The sequence below is a fragment of the Ranitomeya variabilis genome, chromosome 5, assembly GCF_051348905.1.
Source record: "Ranitomeya variabilis isolate aRanVar5 chromosome 5, aRanVar5.hap1, whole genome shotgun sequence".
Lineage (NCBI taxonomy): Eukaryota > Metazoa > Chordata > Amphibia > Anura > Dendrobatidae > Ranitomeya > Ranitomeya variabilis.
In genome coordinates this window covers 590,954,539-590,980,677 of record NC_135236.1, presented here as the reverse complement: position 1 = coordinate 590,980,677, position 26,139 = coordinate 590,954,539, and the positions used below count along the sequence as shown (strand labels likewise).

The 26,139-nt window shown below is 43.2% G+C and overlaps 1 protein-coding gene across 1 annotated transcript in view; it reads left to right on the top strand.

Annotated features, from left to right (window-relative positions):
• DOCK2 (dedicator of cytokinesis 2) overlaps positions 1-26,139 on the top strand; it is a 1,347,187-nt gene that overhangs the window by 347,749 nt on the left and 973,299 nt on the right. The window contains exons 12-14 of the mRNA XM_077266018.1: positions 1,319-1,395; positions 3,486-3,611; positions 7,341-7,456. Of these exons, the coding sequence (XP_077122133.1) occupies positions 1,319-1,395; positions 3,486-3,611; positions 7,341-7,456 (319 nt within the window). The remainder of the gene's footprint in view (positions 1-1,318; positions 1,396-3,485; positions 3,612-7,340; positions 7,457-26,139) is intronic.

Sequence of the window (26,139 nt, the reverse complement as noted above, 5' to 3'; positions counted from 1 at the left end):
TAGCATTCAATGTTAAACGTTTTCGGTCCTAATAAGGACCTTCATCAAAACTAAATGGAAGGATGGGGGAAAAACAGGAAAAAGGGAGTGTGTCATACAATCATACTAACAATTAGCTAAGTAAAGTACATGCAACTAAAAAACAACGGAAGAAATTTTGTGTTCATAACAAGACATCAATAATACGCGAATAGAACAATTAATACAGTTGCTACTTGAAATCTGTGTAGAGAATAGAAATCTAACTTCATGATGATCCATGAAAAAAGGGCAGAAGGGGGAACAAGAGGAAGTATTGAAAAAAGAGGGAAAGAAAAAATGGACAAGTGAGTGGAGAAAGGGTACATTAAGTGCAAAGCTCACACGTGTTGTTATGGCCAGGAGATATTACAAAAGGATACAGGGATATCCTATTTATGAAACTGGTGAGAGAATCCAGTCCGTGAATCCATTCTGAAACGAGGTTTGGGTGCAGAAAGTCTTAATATTCTTAGTGCAGACTTCCAGAGGAAAATTGGTGGTTCTAGGTGGTCTCAATATACCTAGAGGGGTGAGGTTAAGAAGAAGTTATTGGAGTCATATATACACCATAACAAAAGGTACAGGGGAAACATAAGGAAAAATGTGGCCACCCCAATTATGTCCAGTCACACTGCTGTGGAAAAGTGATTACCTGAATGCTGTGGAGGAGGAGGAACCTGTTCCAGAACTTAACTGTGTGATGTTATGCTCCATTTTATGTAAATGGAAGGGGAGAGGTAGTTGAGTCCTGTTACACCTGTGTTGTTTCCTGTACTGTCACTTATGAAAAAGTATTTTTTGGCTTTGTAATTGTCAAACGGGGTTGTCTCAAGTTCATAATTGGGAACAGTTGCAAAGTTTTTGCAAAAATAAGCATCTTTACAATTCACCACTTATTAAAAGTCCTCTGCTCTCTGAAGAATGGAGGGAATTTTAATTTTACAGTGTACAGCTCACTGACTCGTTTTTACAGAATCCAAACCTTCTAAGCATAGCTAGATACCTAACAAGGAGCATGTGGCTTTACACCCCACACATGCCTCTCTGAAACTGACCAGGTCAATGGATCTAAACAGCTTCACTGTTCTTGAGCTTCTCCCATGCTGCAAAGTTCCAGTTTGGATGAGCAACGTGACCATGTTGGTGCCTGAACAGTCAGTCTTCAAGAGCGCACTGTCCCCATAAAGTATAAAGTAGGGGACCAGGATTGTAGCTCTCCTGAAGATTCATCTTCAGACAACCCCTTTAAGTAGTAACATCTGTCAAACTAAATCATCTTCTCTTTGCATTTTTCCAGGGTTGGGGCAGAGAATGATTTTTTGCACAGTCTTCTAAACAAAGTCACATCACTGAAAGGAGATAGCGGTGGACAAGGTGAATGACTGACTGTCAGTCTGCATTAAAATGATATACTGTATGATGTCTTTCTGATATTGACTGTAGTAATTTTCAGTTTTGCAAATTGGCTCAGTAAGAGCTCCATTTAACTATGGTATACGTACAGTAATCTAGAAGACAAAGTCAACAAAGAATGTCTTGTATACTGTAGCTCTTCTTCCCAAGTTATTTCAAATACTCTGAGAAATCTCCTTTAAATAAAACAATTCTTGCGCAGACCACCGATGAAAAGTTAAGAAATGTGCATTTGTCTCACTAAGGTCTTAGTTAAATAGCCAATAATATTAACTAAGGGGACTTTGGCTATAATCTCTTTTGGGCAGGTTACAATAGTTTTCTGCGCAGTACATGTCTGGAATGAATGCATTCTGACTGCACTATAATAAACCAATTTTGGTGCATAGCCATGACCTATTATATATACTTGGCAAAATTATTTCTCATGCTTATTAAGGGGAACCTTTTATGTAAAATAATGCTATTAACCTGCAGATATGGGGTTAACTAGCAGGTTAATAATGTTCTGACACCATGGGGAGTCAGAACTGCAAGCCCGCTGCTGGGAGGAAATTAACTTTATTTCCCCGGCAGTCAAAAGAGGGTGTTTAGCATGGTTTCAGTCACTGACTGATTTTCTCCTGGCAGCAGGACACTCCATGCAGGCACCAAATGATGTCAGAACACAATAAACCTGCAGGTTAACCCCACACAGATCAGTGACGTTATTTTACATGGCATTGTGCTTTAAATAGCATTTAAGTCTCGTGTAACCATCAGCTATGGGGAGAAAATAAACTTATAGCCAACCTGTGAGATGCAGAGGACTGTTACCGTCCAATCTCAGAAAGTGTCCGTAATTGCCCCCTGACACTTTGACAGGCTGCTGTTATGATCTGGTGACCTTGGAGCCACATGAAAACTTTCTCTGGAGTCGGTGGAACCTGTACTGACCGCAAATCCTAAACTAACACCGCAACTAGAAGTAGCCGTGGGGTGTGCCTAACAAACCCTAGACACCTCGACACAGCCGGAGGACTAAATACCCCTATAGATGGAAATAGGAAATGCTATCTTGCCTCAGAGCAGACCCCCAAAGGATAGGCAGCCCCCCACGAATAATGACTGTGAGTAGGAGAAGAATAGACACACGCAGGTAGAAAACAGGATTTAGCAAAAGAGGCCACTCTAGCTAAATAGGAAAGGATAGGACAGATTACTAGGCGGTCAGTATTAAAACCCTTCCAAAAATATCCACAACAGATAATACAAAAAGTTCCACAATCTAACTAAAGACATGGAATGTATATCTGCCACTCCAGAGAATCCAACAAGACTGAGAAAATACTGACCCAATCTAAGCTGGACAAGAAAACATAAAGAATAGCACTGAATTGTGAAGCACACAGCATGTGTGCCACAGGAAAAAAAAAACAGACACTTATCTTTGCTGATTTGGCAGAAAGGCAGGAGGAACCAGGCAGAGGTCCAACACCTCCCAACAACAATTGACAACTGGCAAGGACTAATGAATCCTGCACACCTAAATACCCCAGTCAGAACTGCAATCAGCAGACACACCTGACCAGGACTGCAACCCAGGGACAACTTCATTGCCACCTACTACCACCGGAGGGAACCCAAAAGCAGAATTCACAACAGGCTGCCCCACAGCATACATGTGCAGAGCAGGCTTTCAACAAAAGCATGGGGAAGTGATTGCAACCATGTTCACTGAACACCTCCCTACATGACCCATATGGCTGGTAGTAACTACAGTGAGTCTAGCAGCTCATTTTCTCCCAGTAGTTGATGCACCAATGAGGCAGTCGAGCAGGATTTCAATTTTACATACCTGCAGATTAACTCTATATTTGCAGGTAAATAGCATTTCCTAAGGGGATCAATTACCAATAAGTCAAATACATAGAGAAATGAAAATGTAATTGGCAAGTTAGTTAATTCTAATTGTATCCGGCTTTAAAATTAGGAACTGATTAAACCAATATAAATAGCTTGCACAACGGTTAAATTAGTTTGTTACATTTTGCATTCTGAATATTTTTTAGGTCTTTGGGTTACAATGAAAATGTTGGCTGGTGACTCTGTTCAGATTCGGAAAGTCTACCCTCACCTTGTGGACAGATCTACGGTGATTGCAAGAAAGCTAGGATTCCCTGAAATTATTATGCCAGGTAGGCTACATAGAGAAAATTTAACAGCTAGGGAAATGGGATTGTGTATACTGATCAGAAAACGGTCAAATAAAAGATTTTCCAGAAGTCTAATTTTCTATTAACACAGTATATAACTAATAATGGATAATTTAAAAAAGCAATGTTGGTAAAATGTAATTCATAAAATAGAGCTAATATGCAAATAGAATAAAGGTGGTTTCACCTGTTGCTGACAACTAAGGCTATGTGCACACGCTGCTGATTACTCTGCAGATTTTTCCAGACTGATTTTGGTAAATCCGCAGGTAATCTGCACTGCGGATTTCCTGCGGAATTACCACAGATTTACCGCATTTTTTTGCAGTTTTTGTGCGGATTTCACCTGCGGTTTTACACCTGCGGATTCCCATTATGGAGAAGGTGTAAACCGCTGTGGAATCTTCACAAAGAATTGACATGCTGCGGAATAAACAAAGCAGCGTTTTCACTTGTTTTTTTTTTCCGCAGCATGTGCACTGTGGATTTTGTTTTCCATAGGTTTACATGGTACTGTAAACTCATAGAAAACTGCTGCGAATCTGCAGCGGCCAATCCGCTGCAGATACGCAGCAAAATCTGCAGCATGTGCACATACCCTAACAGAGTTTTATTGTGATTTGCACAGAAAACACAGCATTGCTGTTAAATTCTGTTACAATTTTGTGCAAAACACTGCTAAAAATCTGAGCATAACTTTTTAACTCGCCCTTTAAGTTCATTGGTCAATGTACTTGATCTAATTAAATATTATCAGCAAGTAACTTAATTTAAAAATTCTGTTGTCTTTCCCCATACAAAAATTACTTAAGTCTCAGCCAACAGGTGTCTCCGTTTGGTGTATTTTTCTGTCCACTGCCTGTTGACAAGTGCAATCTGTCTATAAAAACAGACATGCCCATACGGATTGAAATAATTACAACCTTTAAAAGTGCTAGAGCTGGTTGACTGCTGATAAAGAGGCTCAATGAAAATGATAATGATTTTTATTTTTATGGTACCAAGTACAACATATTCCACAGCACTTTACATTTTATAAGGGACTTGAACAGACAGTTAATAAATTACAGAATAACACATAACTCAACAGATATTAAGAGGAATGAGGGCCCTGCTCACAAGCTTACAATCTAAGAGAAAATAGAGAAGAGGCGAAAGGTAAAAGGTAAAACGGGCTTATATTGGTACTAGATGGTGGCCCGATTCTAACGCATCGGGTATTCTAGAATATGTATGTAGTTTATTTATGGAAGTTTTCAGAATAATGCAATTTACACACAGGATTCGGCCGGCCAGGCGTGACCTATTAGTGAAGTGTGGTACTAATTCCACTCCAATTCGTGGCCGGACTGTGCCTGTCACTGATTGGTCATGCCCGGCCGGGCGTGACCAATCAATGAAGCCAGGGCAGCTCCAGGTTTTTGAGGGCTCCGGGCGAAAGGGTCTCAGTGGGCCCCCCTCTTTAACACATACTATGATTCAAGATGCACAGATACAGCAGAGAAATATAGCACAGCAATGTAGCATATAACACAGCCCACGTAGCATATAGCACAGCCAAGTAGCATATAGCACAGGCCACGTAGTATATAGCACAGCCCACATAGTATATAAAACAGCCCACGTAGCATATGGAACAGCCACATAGCATATAACACAGCCACATAGTAAATAGCACAGCCACGTAGAATATAGCAAAGTCACGTAGTATATAGCACAGCCACATAGTTTATAGCACAGCCCACATATTATATAACACAGCCACATAATATATAGCACAGCCCACATAGAATATAGCACAGGCCACATAGTATATAGCACAGGCCACATAGAATATAGCATAGCCCACATAGTATATAACACAGGCCACGTAGTATATAACACAGGCCATGTAGTATATAACACAGGCCACATAGTATATAACACAGCCACGTAGTGTATATAGCCCAGCCACGTAGTATATTGCCCAGCCACGTATATTGCACAGCTACATAGTATATAGCATGGCCCACGTAGTATATAACACAGACACATAGTATATAGCACAGCTCACGCAGTATATAACACAGCCACATAGTATATAGCACAGCCCACATAGTATATAGCACAGGCCAAGCAGTATATAACACAGCCCATGCAGTACATAACACAGCCCACGTAGTATATAGCAATGTGGGCACCATATCCCTGTGAATTAAAATAAAGGATTAAAATAAAAAATAGTTATATACTCGCCTTCCGGCAGCCCCCGGATCCAGGCCAGGCATTTACAGATGCTCCTCGAGATGCTCTGGTCCCAGGAATGCATTGCGGTCTTGCGAGATGATAACAAACAGATGGAAGTGACCCTTAGACGATTATATAGATAAATGGTCCAGTCATCTATATAATAAATTAATAAATATGATATTCACATAATGTCGCACAATCCGGTCACCAGCCAAAATGTGTTCAAGTACAGACACAGAGGGCTATTAAGTGCATGAATGGTGTGTGAACAGATACTAGGGTCCAGATTTTGCAAAAAAAATATATGGGCAAAACGTGGATAGTGCAATTTTAGGCCACGCTTAAAACTGGGTATTGGGAATTTAACGGAATTGTCCTGGGTAGTGCAATCCTAAGAATTGGTGCAGCTCGCAAGAAGTCTTGAAGACGGGAGTTGGAGGTTTGGACTATTGAGGATGTTGGTCTTGGGTCATTAGCAGAATGAAGAGCATGGGTAATGTGGTAGACTGAGATTGGGGAGCAGATGTAGTGTGTTGCTAAGCCGTGGTGCGCTTTGTAGGTGAGAGTGATAAGTTTATATTCAACTCTGTAGTGGATGGGCAACCACTGCAATGGCCAGCAGAGGGTAGAGGAATCGGTATAGTACTTGGAAAAGAATAAGACCCTGGCTGCTGCATTTAGGATGGATTGGAAAATGAGTGTTTAGTAAGAAAGAGATTGATTAGGAGAGGGCTGCAGTAGTCCAGATGAGAATGAATAAGAGCAAAAGTAAGTGTTTTGCAGAATCAAAAGTAAGAAAAGGTCGAATTCTACAGATTTTTTTGAGGTGTAGGTGACAAGAGTGAGCAAGTGATCAAATGTAGGAGGTGAATGAAAAATCAATAAAAAGAGTTAATGGCAAGTTGCATTGCTGGAGATTTGGGACAATTTCTTAACATAGACACAAAATGGAGAACAAATCTTGACTTTCTAAAGGCTGTATGAAACAGAAAATTCACAGTAAATTATAAATATCCAGGTTTAACAAATTGAGGGCAGCGAGTATTTGTCATAACAAAAGTTAATGTATGATGAAGCAATGTTATTAAATATAAATACCTCCTGAAGGTTTATCTAAATGATAATGTTTTGTGAATCTGTGAGGGGATTCATATGCGAGGGTTGTTATGTATCCCTCAGGATGTGCATAGAATAGCAAAGGGTTATTCCAATCTTAACTTTTGATGATTGACACGGAAATAATTTTGTACTGGCTCTGACTCTTGCAAGTGACGCGAATGTAACAGCCAAATGTGGCTGAGCAATGCTGTTTTCGTAACTCCCATGTATATGGTTGGGAATAGCCCTTGGAGCATTGCTTAAAAGTATAGCATAAAGCAGACAATGTAATAGTATGTAATAAGCTAATATTGTAAGAAAATCCACATCATTATCAGCATATTTTATATTTCTTTCCATCATAGTTTGCTTTTTATAATACAGGTGATGTAAGAAATGATATTTACATTATTTTGCTAAATGGTGATTTCGACAAAGCTACACAGAGGAACGTTGAAGTTATCATGTGTGTTTGTGATGAAGAAGGAAAAGTCTTGCAAGTGAGTATATATGTGTCCACTTCTGTGTTTTTGATTAAATAGGACATTTTAATGCTTTTTTTAGCACTATGTCCCTGGCATAGCCAAAAATATAAAATAGATAATGCCATGTAGTACTTGCTTTTAAGTAAGGAGTCGGACTCAAATATTAATTTATCATTTGAAATGTGGCACTTGTGAAGCAGGGGAGCTGAAGGGGTGAGCTGTAGGAATATATAGATATTTTTTTTTTTTTACAATTTCCTGGCCTTTTCTGGTTCGTAAAATGGCCAACATCAGCCATTTTGCAAAATCAACATGGAAGAGAATTATCTGAAAATTCTCATTTTGGTGAACTGTGAGGTTTCTTGTAGTAAATTTGCATTTTACATGAATTGCATCGCACTTTTCTATTAGGCTCAAGTGTCCATCTGCATTTGTCTCCTTATCTTCTCCTCTTTTCAGAGGTAGTCTGAAGGTACAGTATGTACATTTATGTATGTATATGTTGTGACCTAGTCACTCGCATAGTATGTGAAGGGAGATGCGCATCACTGCGCATACTGCGGTCAGTGATGTAAAACCAGAGTGTTTTTGCCTCCAGCACACTAAATGTTGAGAGGGTTAATATGAACCCTGGTTTTAGTGGACCTTCATAGAGCAGGTGGGCAGAGGTCCACCACATCTCTACCTGCAGAGTCCTGACAGGACCTGTGTGAGGTCAAGGTCATGTGACCATCACATGGGGTGTTAAATACCTGGCCCTAAGAGTCAATGTGTGTTGTGTATTGGGAGAGCAAGAACTCACACATAGTTGTCAGAGGAGCTAAGGAATGTGCAGGAAAACTGCAGGTTAACCCTGCCTGCAGGGAATTGACTCATAAGGACTGTGTCTTTGTTTCACCATTCTGCCAGCAAGGCTCTGTTTATTTTGCTGAACCCTGTCAAGGTTTATGTCATCCCCCAAAAAACAGCAGGTTATTCTCTACCACAAAGGTTCCTGTGTCTACCTAAGGAAGCAGCTAAGTATGTCAACCCCTCACACGTGGTGTTTTGAGTGGGGGCAGCATTCCATCAACAAGCATGGAGTAGCTTGTGAAGCATCTCATCCAATTACAGCAGCAACATCAGCTCACAAGTCAAAAGCAGCAAGCGGAACAGCAGGAAACGAATAAGCTGTTAGCAAAGCAGCTTCAAAACGAGCTGCAGCAGCAGCAACAGCAGCAAGAGGTGCTAACATGGCAAATGGAACTCCTCACAGAGGCGATTTGTGTAAGGCTGGGGGGTATCATCTCCTTCCCCAGGTGATGATGCACATGTCTGGAAAACAGTAAGACTGTGTTAGAGCGGGTAGCGGAGTATGAGAGGCAACCACCAGAGCAGTGGGCAGAGGTGCTGGCCCCTATTTGAATGGTGAACCTCAAAAGGTGTAATATGACTTAGCCCTCCAAGATGCCAAATAATATGTATGGCAAACTAAAAAATGAAATTGTCACACCTGGGAGTGACAATGTCTGTATGGGCTCAGCGAGTTCACCACTGGGCGTATAGAGGTGACAAACCCCCACTCTCCCAGATGTTTGATCTATTGCATCTGGTTCAAAAGTGGCTGCAGCCAGAGACTTCCACTCCAGCCAAAATAATTGAGCGTGTGGTGGACAGATTCGTCCCCTCCCTCCCTAGGCAAATACAGACCTGGGTTGCCAAGAGCAACCCCTAGAATGCAGACATACTTGGTCGGCCTGGTGGAGAGATACCAGGGGTTGGAGAAATTCCTCAGGAAACTGGACCTTGCTAGTTCCCCATCCTGGGATAAAAGGGACGGGCTCAGTATGGAGGGTGGCTAAACCCTCAACTGGGGGTGTCCCAACCCTGCTGAGGTGTCAACAATGCCTCTCATGAAGGTTGTGGTCTGTTGGCGGTGTCACAATCCTGGTCACATCACCGCCTGGTGTTGCATGCCCCCTGAGCCTATGTACAGTAGCTTAGGCAGGTGCTACTCCTACTATGCCTACCTGGACTGCAGTGTGGATAGTTAACCCTGCAAAGGGACCCCAGTCATGTGCTGTGTCTGTTAATGGGGTAATGGTCCTAGGACTATAGGACTCTGGAAGTATGGTGACCCTAATCAGTGCTGTACTGCACCACCATTTAATCCCTAATAAATTTGTGGGCTTCCGCTGCATACATGGAGACGCCAATAATTACCATGTAGCCCTTGTAACCATGGGAACAGACTGTGGTGATAGAGCCCATGCGGTTGGGGTAGAAAAGGACTTAATCTGTCCTGTCATCCTGGGTGGGATTTTGGTTCTATTTTGGAATATGTGGCAAGAAGGGATGTACTAAGTGTCCCGGTAAAAAGCCAGGCCCCTCTGAAGGTCGACTCCATCAAAATCAGAAGTGAAGGAGTTTTCCCTATGTGCCCTCACTGGAGAGGAGGCCAAGACGATAATAGAGGAGCCCAGCTTCCCTGACTTAGAGGTGCCCGAAGAGAACTTTGGGACTGCTCAACTTTGGGACCTTATATTGAAGGGGGTATTTGAAAATGTGATTGTTTTGCAATGGGGTTGCTCAAGAGTCAGGGGCAGACACCAGGTTTCCTCGTTTTGCAGGAAATGGCAAGTTATTGTATTGAGTGAACAAACTGAGGAGAGGAGAGATAGTTGAGCAGTTGTTAGTTCCAGGACCCTACCGATAGAGGGTTTTAGACATGTTTTTGGTGGACATCTGGGGGTGGAGAAAACTCAGGAGAGAATCTTACAGAGGTTCTATTGGGCATGGTGTTTTTCTGAATCCCAAAGCCAAGATCAAGGAGGTCATGAACGCTGAGATGCTAATGCCGGCCCAGAAGCAACAATGTCAAGAACTGCTGCAGCTGAACCATGACCTATTCTTGAAGTTGCCAGGACACATACAGGTCGTGGAACACGATGTGTTAACAGAGCCGAATGTATAAACTTCAAACCCTACAGAATCCCCAAAGCATGCCCGGAGATAATCTCCAAGGAGGTGAAGAGAATGCTGGACCTCGGGGTGATAGAGAAATCAAGAAGTGGCTGGTCTAATCCCATCATCCTCTTACCGAAGCACAATGGCGAATAGTGGTTGTGTAATGGGCACCACAAGCTCAATGAGTTGTCTCGTTTTGACGTGTGAACCCTGCATTGAATGGACTTGCAAGGACTGTGTTTTTGTTTCTTTTACCAATATGCTAGCAAGGCTCTGTTTATTTTGCTGAACCCTGCCAAGGTTTATGTCATCCTCTATAAACCAGCAGGTGATTTTCTACCAGAACGGTTCCTTTGTCTACCTGAGGAAGTGGCTACATGTGTCAACCCCTCACAATGTGTAATACATACGGTATATGTATGTATAGAATAAAAAAGAAACACAGTGCAAAAAATAAAGGAAAAAGTGGACTTTCTCAAGCCCACGCCATTGGGCTTGAGAAAGGATACTGCAATCTGATATTTGAAACATCGCCACGCCATTGGGCAATAAAGTCCACTTTTCCTTTAATTTTTGTGCTATTTATGTTTTTCATTCTACCATTGGACTGTTGGTTGGAAAAAACGTTGCACATTTATTGAGGTAATTGTCTGGTGCTGCGTGTATATGTCTGTGTGTGTGTATATATATATATATTATATATATATATATATATATATATATATATATATATATATATATATAGAGAGAGAGACTCAAAAAAGAGGCAGCACTCCATACTCATGGTGAAACATGTGGTAGGTTTAATCGACCCACATAGCCGGGCGACGTTTCAGCTCTATCTGAGCCTTTCTCAAGCCTCAAGGCTTGAGAAAGGCTCAGATAGAGCTGAAACGTCGCCCGGCTATGTGGGTCGATTAAACCTACCACATGTTTCACTATGAGTATGGAGTGCTGCCTCTTTTTTGAGTCTCTGTGAATCTGGTGTAATCGTTGGACTGATTACCTGGGGCCTTGCACCCGAAGATAAGTACTAATATTGTGCTGTTCCTTTTTGCTTACTATATATATATATATATATATATATATATATATATATATATATATATATATATATATATATATATATACAGTTATATGAAAACGTTTGGGCACCCCTATTAATCTTAAGCTTAATGTTTTATAAAAATTGTTTTTTTTGCAACAGCTATTTCAGTTTCATATATCTAATAACTGTTGGACACAGTAATGTTTCTGCCTTGAAATGAGGTTTATTGTACTAACAGAAAATGTGCAATCTGCATTCAAACAAAATTTGACAGGTGCATAAGTATGGGCACCTCACCAGAAAAGTGACATTAATATTTAGTAGATCCTCCTTTTGCAAAAATAACAGCCTCTAGTCGCTTCCTGTAGCTTTAAATGAGTTCCTGGATCCTGGATAAAGGTATTTTTGACCATCCCTCTTTACAAAACAATTCCAGTTCAGTTAAGTTTGATGGTCGCCGAGCATGGACAGCCCTCTTCAAATGATCCCACAGATGTTCAATGATATTCAGGTCTGGGGACTGGGATGGCCATTCCAGAACAGTGTAATTGTTCCTCTGCATGAATGCCTGAGTAGATTTGGAGCGGTGTTTTGGATCATTGTCTTGCTGAAAGATCCATCCCCTGCGTAACTTCAACTTTGTCACTGATTCATGAACATTATTGTCAAGAATCTGCTGATACTGAGAGGAATCCATGCGTCCCTCAATTTTAACAAGATTCCTGGTGCCGGCAATGGCCACACAGCCCCAAAGCATGATGGAACCTCCACCAAATTTTACTGTGGGTAGCAAGTGTTTTTCTTGGAATGCTGTGTTTTTTGGCTGCCATGCATAACGCCTTTTTGTATGACCAAACAACTCAATCTTGGTTTCATCAGTCCACAGGACCTTCTTCCAAAAATAAATTGGCTTCTCTAAATGTGCTTTTCATACCTCAGCTGACTTTGTTTGTGGTGTGCTTGCAGAAACGGCTTATTTCGCATCACTCTCCCATACAGCTTCTCCTTGTGCAAAGTGCGTTGTATAGTTGACCGATGCACAGCGACACCATCTGCAGCAAGTTGATGCTGCAGCTCTCTGGAGGTGGTCTGAGGATTGTCCTTGACTGATCTCACCATTCTTCTTCTCTGCCTTTCTGATGCTTTTCTTGGCCTGCCACTTCTGGCCTTAACAAGAACTGTACCTGTGTTCTTCCATTTCCTTACTATGTTCCACACAGTGGAAATTGACAGGTTAAATCTCTTAGACAGCTTTGTGTATCCTTCACCTGAACAACTATGTTGAATAATCTTTGTTTTCAGATCATTTGACAGTTGTTTTGAGGAGCCCATGATGCCACTCTTCAGAGGAGATTCAAACAGGAGAACAACTTGCAAGTGGCCACTTTAAGTAGCTTTTCTCATGACTGCATACACCTGGCTATGAAGTTCAAAGCTCAATGAGGTTACAAAACCAAAAAAAGTGCTTTAATAAGTCAGTAAAAAGTAGGTAGGAGTATTTAAAACAAGAAAATGATAAGGGTGCCCATACTTATGCACCTGTCAAATTTTGTTTGAATGCAGATTGCACATTTTCTGTTAGTACAATAAACCTCATTTCAAGGCAGAAACATTACTGTGTCCAACAGTTATTTAGATATATGAAACTGAAATAGCTGTTGCAAAAAAAACAAATTTTATAAAACATTAAGCTTAAGATTAGTAGGGGTGCCCAAACTTTTTCATATAACTATATATATATACAGTATATATATATATATATATATATATATATATATATATATATATATATATATATATATATATATATATATATATATTACAGACCAAAAGTTTGGACACACCTTCTCATTTAAAGATTTTTCTGTATTTTCATGACTATGCAAATTGTACATTCAAACTGAAGGCATCAAAACTGTGAACATGTGGAGTTATATACTTAACAAAAAAGTGTGAAACATCTGAAAATATGTCTTATATTCGAGGTTCTTCAAAGTAGCCACCTTTTGCTTTGATGACTGCTTTGCACACTCTTGGCATTCTCTTGATGAGCTTCAAGAGGTAGTCACCAGAAATGGTCTTCCAACAATCTGGAATGAGTTCCCAGAGATGCTTAGCACTTGTTGGCCCTTTTGCCTTCACTCTGCGGTCCAGGTCACCCTAAACCATCTCGATTGGGTTCAGGTCTGGTGACTGTGGAGGCTAGGTCATCTGGTGTAGCACCCCATCCCTCTCCTTCTTGGTCAAATAGCCATTACACAGCCTGAAAGTGTGTTTGGGGTCATTGTGCTGTTGAAAAATAAATGATGCTCCAACTAAACGCAAACCGGATGGAATAGCATGCCGCTGCTTGATGCTGTGGTAGCCATACTGGTTCAGTATGCCTTCAATTTTGAATAAATCCCCAACAGTGTCACCAGCAAAGCACCCACACACCATCACACCTCCTCCTCCATGCTTCACGGTGGGAACCAGGCATGTAGAGTCCATCCGTTCACCTTTTCTGCGTCGCACAAAGACACGGTGGTTGGTACCAAGGATCTCAAATTTGGACTCATCAGACCAAAGCACCGATTTCCACTGGTCTAATGTCCATTCCTTGTGTTCTTTAGCCCAAAACAAGTCTCTTCTGCTTGTTGCCTGTCCTTAGCAGTGGTTTCCTAGCAGCTATTTTGCCATGAAGGCCTGCTGCACAAAGTCTCCTATTAACAGTTGTTGTAGAGATGTGTCTGCTACTAGAACGGTGTGGCTTTGACCTGGTCTCTAATCTGAGCTGCTGTTAACCTGCGATTTCTGAGGTTGGTGACTCGGATAAACTTATCCTCAGAAGCAGAGGTGACTCTTGGTTTTCCTTTCCAGGGGCGGTCCTCATGTGAGCCAGTTTCTTTGTAGCGCCTGATGGTTTTTGCCACTGCACTTAGGGACACTTTCAAAGTTTTCCCAATTTTTCAGACTGACTGACCTTCATTTCTTAAAGTAATGATGGCCACTCGTTTTTCTTTACTTAGCTGCTTTTTTCTTGCCATAAAACAAATTCTAACAGTCTATTCAGTAGGACTATCAGCTGTGTATCCACCAGACTTCTGCACAACACAACTGATGGTCCCATCCCCATTTATAAGGCAAGAAATCCCACTTATTAAACCTGACAGGGCACACCAGTGAAGTGAAAACCATTCCCGGTGACTACCTCTTGAAGCTCATCAAGAGAATGCCAAGAGTGTGCAGAGCAGTCATCAAAGCAAAAGGTGGCAACTTTGAAGAACCTAGAATATAAGACATAATTTCAGTTGTTTCACACTTTTTTGTTAAGAATATAATTCCACATGTGTTAATTCATAGTTTTGATGCCTTCAGTGTGACTGTACAATTTTCATAGTCATGAAAATACAGAAAACTCTTTAAATGGGAAGTTATGTCCAAACTTTTGGTCTGTACTGTGTGTATATGTGTGTATATATATACAGTTAGGTCCATATATATTTGGACAGAGACAACGTTTTTCTAATTTTGGTTATAGACATTACCACAATGAATTTTAAACAAAACAATTCAGATGCAGTTGAAGTTCAGACTTTCAGCTTTCATTTGAGGGTATCCACATTAAAATTGGATGAAGGGTTTAGGAGCTTCCGCTCCTTAACATGTGCCACCCTGTTTTTAAAGGGACCAAAAGTAATTGGACAATTGACTCCAAGGCTATTTCATGGACAGGTGTGGGCAATCCCTTCATTATGTCATTCTGAATTAAGCAGATAAAAGGCCTGGAGTTGATTTGAGGTGTGGTGCTTGCATTTGGAAGGTTTTGCTGTGAAGTAAACATGCGGTCAAAGGAGCTCTCCATGCTGGTGAAACAAGCCATCCTTAAGCTGCGAAAACAGAAAAAAACCCATCTGAAAAATTGCTACAATATTAGGAGTGGCAAAATCTACAGTTTGGTACATCCTGAGAAAGAAAGAAAGCACTGGTGAACTCATCAATGCAAAAAGACCTGGGTGCCCACGGAAGACAACAGCGGTGGATGATCGCAGAATAATCTCCATGGTGAAGAGAAACCTCTTCACAACAGCCAACCAAGTGAACAGCACTCTCCCGGAGGTCGGTGTATCAATATCCAAATCTACCATAAAGAGAAGACTGCATGAAAGTAAATACAGAGGGTTCACTGCACGGTGCAAGCCACTCATAAGCATCAAGAATAAAAAGGCTATACTGGACTTTGCTAAAAAACATCTAAAAAAGCCAGCACAGTTCTGGAAGAACATTCTTTGGACAGATGAAACCAAGATCAACCTCTACCAGAATGATGGAAAGAGAAAAGTATGGCGAAGGCGTGGTACAGCTCATGATCCAAAGCATACCACATCATCTGTAAAACACTGCAGAGGCAATGTGATGGCTTGGGCATGCATGGCTGCCAGTGGCACTGGGTCACTAGTGTTTATTGATGATGTGACACAGGACAGAAGCAGCCGAATGAATTCTGAGGTATTCAGAGCCATACTGTGTGCTCAGATCCAGTCAAATGCAGCCAAACTGGTTGGTTGTCGTTTCATACTACAGATGGACAATGACCCAAAACATAAAGCCAAAGCAACTCAGGAGTTTATTAAAGCAAAGAAGTGGAATATTCTTGAATGGCCAAGTCAGTCACCTGATCTGAACCCAATTGAGCATGCATTTCACTTGTTATAGACTAAACTTCAGACAGAAAGGCCCATAAACAAACAGCAACTGAAAACCACTGCAGTGAAGGCCTGGCAGAGCATCAAAAAGGAGGAAACACAGCGTCTGGTGATGTCCATGAGTTCAAGACTTCAGGCAGTCATTGCCAACAAAGGATTTTCAACCAAGTACTAGAAATGAACATTTTATTTACAATTATTTAATCTGTCCAATTACTTTTGGTCCCTTTAAAAACAGGGTGGCACATATTAAGGAGCTGAAACTCCTAAACCCTTCATCCAATTTTAATGTGGATACCCTCAAATGAAAGCTGAAAGTCTGAACTTCAACTGCATCTGAATCGTTTTGTTTAAAATTTATTGTGGTAATGTCTAGAACCAAAATTAGAATAATGTTGTCTCTGTACAAATATATATGGACCTAACTATATATATATATATATATATATATATATATATATATATACATATATATATATACTGTATAATATATAATATACACACACAACTTTTCTGGCATCACGGCATGGCCTCTCATCTCTCACACTAACTTACCCACTGCTCCAGGCCATGATGTGGTTTCTGTTTCTTGCCAGCTCCATATTCCGTTCCTCTGCTCTCTGCATGCTTCCTGGCTGTGTGCATAGGGGGGCGGCGCCTGAACTCTCTGGTTCTTATAGGAATCAGGTGCACCTGTCTAATCTGTTCCTGACCAATTACTAAGAGGCCTCCAGTATCTAGTGCAGCTCCACCCAGTGGACTGGGCCTGTGCAATGTGTTAGCTCAGTTTGTGCTTAGCTTCTGAGTTTGCCAGGCCTTGCTCTATATTACTCCCTCTCTAGAGGCTTTTCTCCTTGCCTTGCCTAGATCTTGTTGTCCGCCCTCCAGGAGGCAGAATATCCTGGTCCCTGTGTCTTAGTTCTTGTTTCTTGTCTTGTTCCATTTCCTTGTCTGAACTTAGTCTTATCTCGGTCTCCTTGTCTGTGGTTTCCTTCCCTGTTGTGTCTTTCCTCATGTTCTCAGTCTGCTTACACTCCGCACTCTTGCGGCTCTGCCTGCTCTGCACCTTTGTGGCTTTACCTCTGCTCCTCACTCCTGCAGTTCTGCTCCTTTGTGTTGTGAATTTGCTTTTTGCTCCCTCTAGTGGTTACTAGTTTTTTGACTCTGGTTTTTCTGTCATTCCTTTTATCCGCACCTGGGTCGTTAGTTAGGGGTGTCGCTATATAAGCTCCCTGGACCTTCAGTTCAATGCCTGGCAACGTAGTTATCAGAGCTAGTCTGCTGTGCTCTTGTCTACTGATCCTGGTTCCAGTTATATCAGCTAAGTCTGCCTTTTGCTTTTTGCTATTTGTTTTGGTTTTGTATTTTTGTCCAGCTTGTTCCAAATCTATATCCTGACCTTTGCTGGAAGCTCTAGGGGGGCTGGTGTTCTCCCCCCGGACCGTTAGACGGTTCAGGGGTTCTTGAATTTCCAGTGTGGATTTTGATAGGGTTTTTGTTGACCATATAAGTTACCTTTCTTTATTCTGCTATCAGTAAGCGGGCCTCTCTGTGCTAAACCTGGTTCATTTCTGTGTTTGTCATTTCCTCTTACCTCACCGTCATTATTTGTGGGGGGCTTCTATCCAGCTTTGGGGTCCCCTTCTCTGGAGGCAAGAAAGGTCTTTGTTTTCCTCTACTAGGGGTAGCTAGATTCTCCGGCTGGCGCGTGTCATCTAGAATCAACGTAGGAATGATCCCCGGCTACTTCTAGTGTTGGCGTTAGGAGTAGATATATGGTCAACCCAGTTACCACTGCCCTATAAGCTGGATTTTTGTATTCTGCAGACTTCCACGTTCCTCTGAGACCCTCGCCATTGGGGTCATAACAGTTTGCCAGGCCAGTATTAAATGTTTAATACATTGCAGAAGAGGGATTATAAGAAAGAAGATTCTGAGTTTTTTTTTTTTTTTTTTTTTTTTCTTCTTCCCCTTTACCTCAGAGTGGCTATGCTTGCTGCAGACATGAATGTCCAGACCTTGATTACAAGTGTGGACCAGCTGGCTACTCGTGTGCAGGGCATACAAGACTATGTTATCAGAAATCCTAGGTCAGAACCTAAAATACCGATTCCTGAACTGTTTTCCGGAGACAGGTTTAAGTTTAGGAATTTCGTGAATAATTGTAAATTGTTTTTGTCCCTGAGACCCTGTTCATCTGGAGATTCTGCTCAGCAAGTAAAAATTGTTATTTCGTTCTTACGGGGCGACCCTCAGGATTGGGCTTTTTCGCTGGCGCCAGGAGATCCGGCATTGGCTGATCTTGATGCGTTTTTTCTGGCGCTCGGTTTACTTTATGAGGAACCCAATCTTGAGATTCAGGCAGAAAAGGCCTTGCTGGCTATGTCTCAGGGGCAGGACGAGGCTGAAGTGTATTGCCAAAAATTTCGGAAATGGTCCGTGCTGACACATTGGAACGAGTGTGCACTGGCCGCTAATTTTAGAAATGGCCTCTCTGAAGCCATTAAGAATGTTATGGTGGGTTTTCCCATTCCCACAGGTCTGAATGATACTATGGCACTGGCTATTCAAATTGACCGGCGGTTGCGGGAGCGCAAAACCGCAAATTCCCTCATGGTGTTGTCTGAACAGACACCTGATTTAATGCAATGTGATAGAATCCTGACTAGAAATGAGCAGAAAATTCATAGACGCCGGAATGGCTTGTGCTACTACTGTGGTGATTCTACACATGTTATCTCAGCATGCTCTAAACGTATAGCTAAGGTTGTTAGTCCTGTCACCGTTGGTAATTTGCAACCTAAATTTATTCTGTCTGTAACTTTGATTTGCTCACTGTCATCTTATCCTGTCATGGCGTTTGTAGATTCAGGTGCTGCCCTGAGTCTCATGGATCTCTCATTTGCTAAGCGCTGTGGTTTTACTCTTGAACCATTAGAAAATCCTATTCCTCTTAGGGGTATTGATGCTACACCATTGGCAGCAAATAAACCGCAGTATTGGACACAGGTTACCATGTGCATGACTCCTGAACACCGCGAGGTGATACGTTTCCTGGTTTTACATAAAATGCATGATTTGGTTGTTTTAGGGCTGCCATGGTTACAGTCCCATAATCCAGTCCTGGACTGGAAGGCTATGTCAGTCTCAAGTTGGGGCTGTCGTGGTATTCATGGGGATTCCCTGCCTGTGTCTATTGCTTCTTCTACGCCTTCGGAAGTTCCGGAGTATTTGTCTGATTATCAGGATGTCTTCAGTGAGTCTGAGTCCAGTGCACTGCCTCCTCATAGGGACTGTGACTGTGCTATAGATTTGATCCCAGGCAGTAAATTTCCTAAGGGAAGACTGTTTAATCTGTCGGTACCTGAACATACCGCTATGCGTTCATATATCAAGGAGTCTCTGGAGAAAGGACATATTCGTCCGTCTTCTTCCCCTCTTGGTGCGGGATTCTTTTTTGTGGCAAAAAAGGACGGATCTTTGAGACCTTGTATTGATTATCGGCTTTTAAATAAGATCACTGTCAAATTTCAGTATCCTTTACCGCTGTTGTCTGACTTGTTTGCCCGGATTAAGGGTGCCAAGTGGTTCACCAAGATAGACCTTCGTGGTGCGTACAACCTTGTGCGCATTAAGCAAGGTGATGAATGGAAAACCGCATTCAATACGCCCGAAGGTCATTTTGAGTACTTGGTGATGCCTTTTGGGCTCTCCAATGCGCCTTCAGTTTTTCAGTCCTTTATGCATGACATTTTCCGGAAGTATCTGGATAAATTTTTGATTGTTTATCTGGATGATATTTTGGTTTTTTCTGATAATTGGGATTCGCATGTGGAGCAGGTCAGGTTGGTCTTTAAAATTCTGCGTGAAAATTCTTTGTTTGTCAAGGGCTCAAAGTGTCTCTTTGGTGTACAGAAGGTTCCCTTTTTGGGGTTCATTTTTTCCCCTTCTGCTGTGGAGATGGACCCAGTCAAGGTCCGAGCTATTCTTGATTGGACTCAGCCCTCGTCAGTTAAGAGTCTTCAGAAGTTCTTGGGCTTCGCTAACTTCTACCGTCGTTTTATCGCTAACTTTTCTAGCATTGTGAAACCTTTGACGGATATGACCAAGAAGGGCTCCGATGTAGCTAACTGGGCTCCTGCTGCCGTGGAGGCTTTCCAGGAGTTGAAACACCGGTTTACTTCGGCGCCTGTTTTGTGCCAGCCTGACGTCTCACTTCCCTTTCAGGTTGAGGTGGATGCTTCGGAGATTGGGGCAGGGGCCGTTTTGTCGCAGAGAGGCCCTGGTTGCTCTGTTATGAAACCTTGTGCCTTTTTCTCTAGGAAGTTTTCGCCTGCCGAGCGAAATTATGATGTGGGCAATCGGGAGTTGTTGGCCATGAAATGGGCATTTGAGGAGTGGCGTCATTGGCTCGAGGGTGCTAAGCATCGTGTGGTGGTCTTGACTGATCACAAAAATCTGATGTATCTCGAGTCTGCTAAACGCCTTAATCCGAGACAGGCCCGCTGGTCATTGTTTTTCTCCCGCTTTGATTTTGTTGTCTCGTATTTACCTGGTTCAAAGAATGTGAAGGCCGATGCTCTTTCTAGGAGCTTTGTGCCTGATGCTCCTGGAGTCGCTGATCCTGTTGGTATTCTTAAAGATGGAGTTATCTTGTCAGCTATTTCTCCGGATCTGCGACGTGTGTTGCAGAGATTTCAGGCTGATAGGCCTGAGTCTTGTCCACCTGACAGACTGTTTGTCCCGGATAAGTGGACCAGCAGAGTCATTTCCGAGGTTCATTCCTCGGTGTTGGCAGGTCACCCGGGAATTTTTGGCACCAGAGATCTGGTGGCCAGGTCCTTTTGGTGGCCTTCCTTGTCAAGGGATGTGCGGTCATTTGTGCAGTCCTGTGGGACTTGTGCTCGAGCTAAGCCTTGCTGTTCTCGTGCCAGCGGTTTGCTCTTGCCCTTGCCTGTCCCGAAGAGACCTTGGACACATATCTCCATGGATTTCATTTCTGATCTTCCGCTATCTCAGGGCATGTCCGTTATCTGGGTGATATGTGATCGCTTCTCCAAGATGGTCCATTTGGTTCCTTTGCCTAAGCTGCCTTCCTCTTCCGATCTGGTTCCTGTGTTTTTCCAGAACGTGGTTCGTTTGCACGGCATCCCTGAGAATATTGTGTCAGACAGAGGATCCCAGTTCGTTTCCAGGTTCTGGCGATCCTTTTGTAGTAGGATGGGCATTGATTTGTCGTTTTCGTCTGCTTTCCATCCTCAGACTAATGGACAGACGGAGCGAACCAATCAGACTTTGGAGGCTTATTTGAGGTGTTTTGTCTCTGCTGATCAGGACGATTGGGTGACATTCTTGCCGTTGGCTGAGTTTGCCCTTAATAATCGGGCTAGTTCCGCCACCTTGGTTTCACCTTTTTTCTGCAACTCTGGTTTCCATCCTCGCTTTTCTTCGGGTCATGTGGAGCCTTCTGACTGTCCTGGGGTGGATTCTGTGGTGGATAGGTTGCAGCAGATCTGGAATCATGTGGTGGACAACTTGAAGTTGTCACAGGAGAAGGCTCAGCGCTTTGCCAACCGCCGCCGCGGTGTGGGTCCCCGACTACGCGTTGGGGATTTGGTATGGCTTTCTTCCCGCTTTGTTCCTATGAAGGTCTCCTCTCCCAAATTTAAACCTCGTTTTATTGGGCCTTACAAGATATTGGAAATCCTTAATCCTGTATCTTTTCGTCTGGATCTTCCTGTGTCGTTTGCTATTCACAATGTATTTCATAGGTCCTTGTTGCGGCGGTACATTGTGCCTGTAGTTCCTTCTGCTGAGCCTCCTGCTCCGGTGTTGGTTGAGGGCGAGTTGGAGTACGTGGTGGAGAAGATCTTGGATTCTCGCCTCTCCAGGCGGAGGCTTCAGTACCTGGTCAAGTGGAAGGGCTATGGTCAGGAGGATAATTCCTGGGTGGTCGCCTCTGATGTTCATGCGGCCGATTTAGTTCGTGCCTTTCATGCCGCTCATCCTGATCGCCCTGGTGGTCGTGGTGAGGGTTCGGTGACCCCTCACTAAGGGGGGGGTACTGTTGTGAATTTGCTTTTTGCTCCCTCTAGTGGTTACTAGTTTTTTGACTCTGGTTTTTCTGTCATTCCTTTTATCCGCACCTGGGTCGTTAGTTAGGGGTGTCGCTATATAAGCTCTCTGGACCTTCAGTTCAATGCCTGGCAACGTAGTTATCAGAGCTAGTCTGCTGTGCTCTTGTCTACTGATCCTGGTTCCAGTTATATCAGCTAAGTCTGCCTTTTGCTTTTTGCTATTTGTTTTGGTTTTGTATTTTTGTCCAGCTTGCTCCAAATCTATATCCTGACCTTTGCTGGAAGCTCTAGGGGGGCTGGTGTTCTCCCCCCGGACCGTTAGACGGTTCGGGGGTTCTTGAATTTCCAGTGTGGATTTTGATAGGGTTTTTGTTGACCATATAAGTTACCTTTCTTTATTCTGCTATCAGTAAGCGGGCCTCTCTGTGCTAAACCTGGTTCATTTCTGTGTTTGTCATTTCCTCTTACCTCACCGTCATTATTTGTGGGGGGCTTCTATCCAGCTTTGGGGTCCCCTTCTCTGGAGGCAAGAAAGGTCTTTGTTTTCCTCTACTAGGGGTAGCTAGATTCTCCGGCTGGCGCGTGTCATCTAGAATCAACGTAGGAATGATCCCCGGCTACTTCTAGTGTTGGCGTTAGGAGTAGATATATGGTCAACCCAGTTACCACTGCCCTATAAGCTGGATTTTTGTATTCTGCAGACTTCCACGTTCCTCTGAGACCCTCGCCATTGGGGTCATAACACTTTGTACTCTGCTTATCTTCTGCTGCTGCAGTAATCTTTTGCTGCAGCTCCTCTCCGCATTCCTTGCGGTTCTGCTCTGCTTTGCTGCTGCAGAATCCTCTTCTTGCAGCTCCTCTCCACATTCCTTGTGGCTCCGCTCTGCTTAGCTTCTGCTGCTGCAGTTAACTCTTACTGCAGCTCCTCTCCATACTCCTTGTGGTTCTGCTCTGCTTAGCTTTTATTGCTGTGCTATCTCTTGCTGCTCTACCACTCCTATCCGCAGCCTTGTGGTTCTCTTCTTGTCTGAACAAGTCCCAACCTGTTCCTTCTTTCTCCTTTCCTTCTGGCTTGTTTCCATACCTGCACCTCCTGTGTGAACAGGTCCCAACCTGTTCCTTCATACCTCATTCCTTTCTGCTTGTTTCCTTTCCTGCACCTCCTGTGTGAACAGGTCCCTACCTGTTCCTCCATACTACATATCCGTGCCTGCACCTCCAGTGTGAACAGGCCCCTACCTGTTCCTTCATAAACCACATCAACCAACCCTGTGTTCTCTGCCGTGCCTGCCAGCTCTGTGTTCTCCGCCATGCCTGCCAGCTCTGTGTTCTCTGCCGTGCCTGCCAGCTCTGTGTTCTCTGCCAGTCCTGTGTCTGTTGTTCCTGCCAGTCCTGTGTCTCTGCCAGCTGTGTCTCAGCCGTGCCAGCCTACTCATCTGAATCTCATCCGTGCTCATCTGCTAGTCTTGCCTGATGCCCGCACCAATCCTAGTGTTCCTGTTCTCCAAGTGGGATCAGCAGCCACAGCCAGACACCACTCTGGAGTAGCACCTGGCAGCTGCCTGCCGCACAAGCCTGACCTCACCATCAGAGGCTCCAGTGAAAACCAAGGCAGCTGTCATAGTTAGGCCCCTTCCAGGGTAGTCTGGTTCGTGGCACAGTGGGGCCACAAACCCCCCGAGCTCACACCCACCAGTTAGGGAGTGAGGGTGACAATATGTATATGTGTGTATATATGTGTGTGTACAGTACAGACCAAAAGTTTGGACACACATTCTCATTTAAAGATTTATTTGTATTTTCATGACTATAAAAATTGTACATTCACACTCTAGGCATCAAAACTATGAATTAACACATGTAGAATTATATACTTAACAAAAAAGTGTGAAAAAACTGAAATTAAGTCTTTTATTCTAGGTTCTTCAAAATAGCCACACTGTTGTGGAATTATTCAAAATTGAAGGCATACAGAACCAGCATGGCTACCACACATTGCATGGACAATGCAACCCTCTTCTCCTAACTTGGTGGAGACCTGGTGCACCATATTATGGGTGTCAGGTCCGAGCATTCCTCCATGAACAGTTTCCTGGAAAGTGGATTGGTCATCGTGGGCCAGTTGAATGGCCACCAAGGTCTAGTGATCTGACCCCCTTAGACTTTTATCTTTGGGGTCATCTGAATGCAATTGTCTATGCTGTGAAGATGCGAGATGTGCAGCATCTGAAACAACGGATACTGGATGCTTGTGCTAGCATTTCTTCAGCGGTGTTGCTATCAGTGTGTCAGGAGTGGGAGACGAGGGGTGCATTGTCCATCCTGTCCATCCAACACAATGGGCAGCACTTTGAACACATTTTATAAGTGATCATAAACTTGTAAATAACTCATGAAAGAATAAAGTTACGTTAAAACCAAGTACACCATTGTTTTTCTTGTGAAATTCTCAATAAATTTGATGTCACATGACACTCTTCCTATTGGAAAAAATAAAGTTGGATCCATAATGTCTGTCTTCAGAATGGCAGCCATGGTCACCACCCATTTTGAAAAGTTTTCCCTCTCCCATATACTAATGTGCCACAAACAGGAAGTTGATATCACCAACCATTCCCATTTTATTTAGGTGTATCCATATAAATGGCCCACCCTGCTAGTGCACACGGTCAGTGGACCACCGCACCACATGTCAGATGATGAGGAAATTCAGTTCTCAACTGCAGCATCTTTCTGTAGTGTTAAGATGGCAAGGAGGGCAGGATTGAGGAGTCAGTAGAAGATGATGCAGCGGATGATGAGGTCCCAGACGCAACATGGAGCGGAGGTCATCCTACTGATGTGTGCAGTTTGAAGGAAGATGAGGTGGCCAAATGCCCCAGCAGCACAGAAAAAGAGGGAGCGGGGTGCAAAGGCACAGAGGATGTCCCCTAGTCAGTATGTTGGCTACTACTGCCCACCACACTGCTGAAATCAGCACACCAAAGGCAGCTCCAAAGAACTCCCTGGTGTGGAATTTTTTCAGGGAATGTGCTACCAACCAGCCACAGATGGTTTGCATGCTGTGCCTCCAAACCCTGAAGTGAGGTATAAATGTTCAGGACATGAGCACCACCTTCATGACCTGTATCACAATGCACAGGACCACCTTCCTCCCTGCAGAGAGAGCACGCGACAGCATTACCACCACCACCAGTGTGACTCAGCATCTCCACACCATCCCATCGAAGTGTTAGCCATGGTCCTGAATGATTGCATTTCCAAATTACTGGCATTTCAAATGCTGCGATTCTGGCTGGTGGAGACAGACTTTTTTTTAAAAACTGAAGGGGGTGGCATTCCCACAGTGTTTCCCAGCCACCATCCCAGCCCTGCACAAGCATGTCGCGGACCAAATCAGGTATGCTCTGTGCAACGCCATCAGTAGCAAGGTCCACATAACCACCAATACGTGGACGAGTAAGCATGGCCAGGGACTAGTGATGAGTGAATATACTCGTTACACAAGATTTCCCGAGCACGCTCGAGTGTCCTCTGAGTTTTTTTTAGTGCTCGGAAATTTAGTTTTTATTGCCGCAGCTGAATGATTTACATCTGTTAGCCAGCATAAGTACATGTGGGGATTCCCTAGCAACCAGGCAAGCCCCAGATGTACTTATGCTGGCTAACAGATGTAAATCATTCTGCTGCGGCAATAAAAACTAAATTTCTGAGCACTAAAAAATACTCAGAGGACCCCCAAGCGTGCTCTGGAAATCTCGAGTGATGAGTATATTCGCTCATCACTACCAGGGACGTTACAGCTCCCATCTGCCCACTGGTTAAATGTAGTGGTGGCTGTGACAGAGGCATATGTCATTCTAGCTCATGTCCTACCACCACATAGTATTGCTTGACGTTTATCTGTCCAGGTTACCTCTTCCTACTACTTTGTTTCCTCCA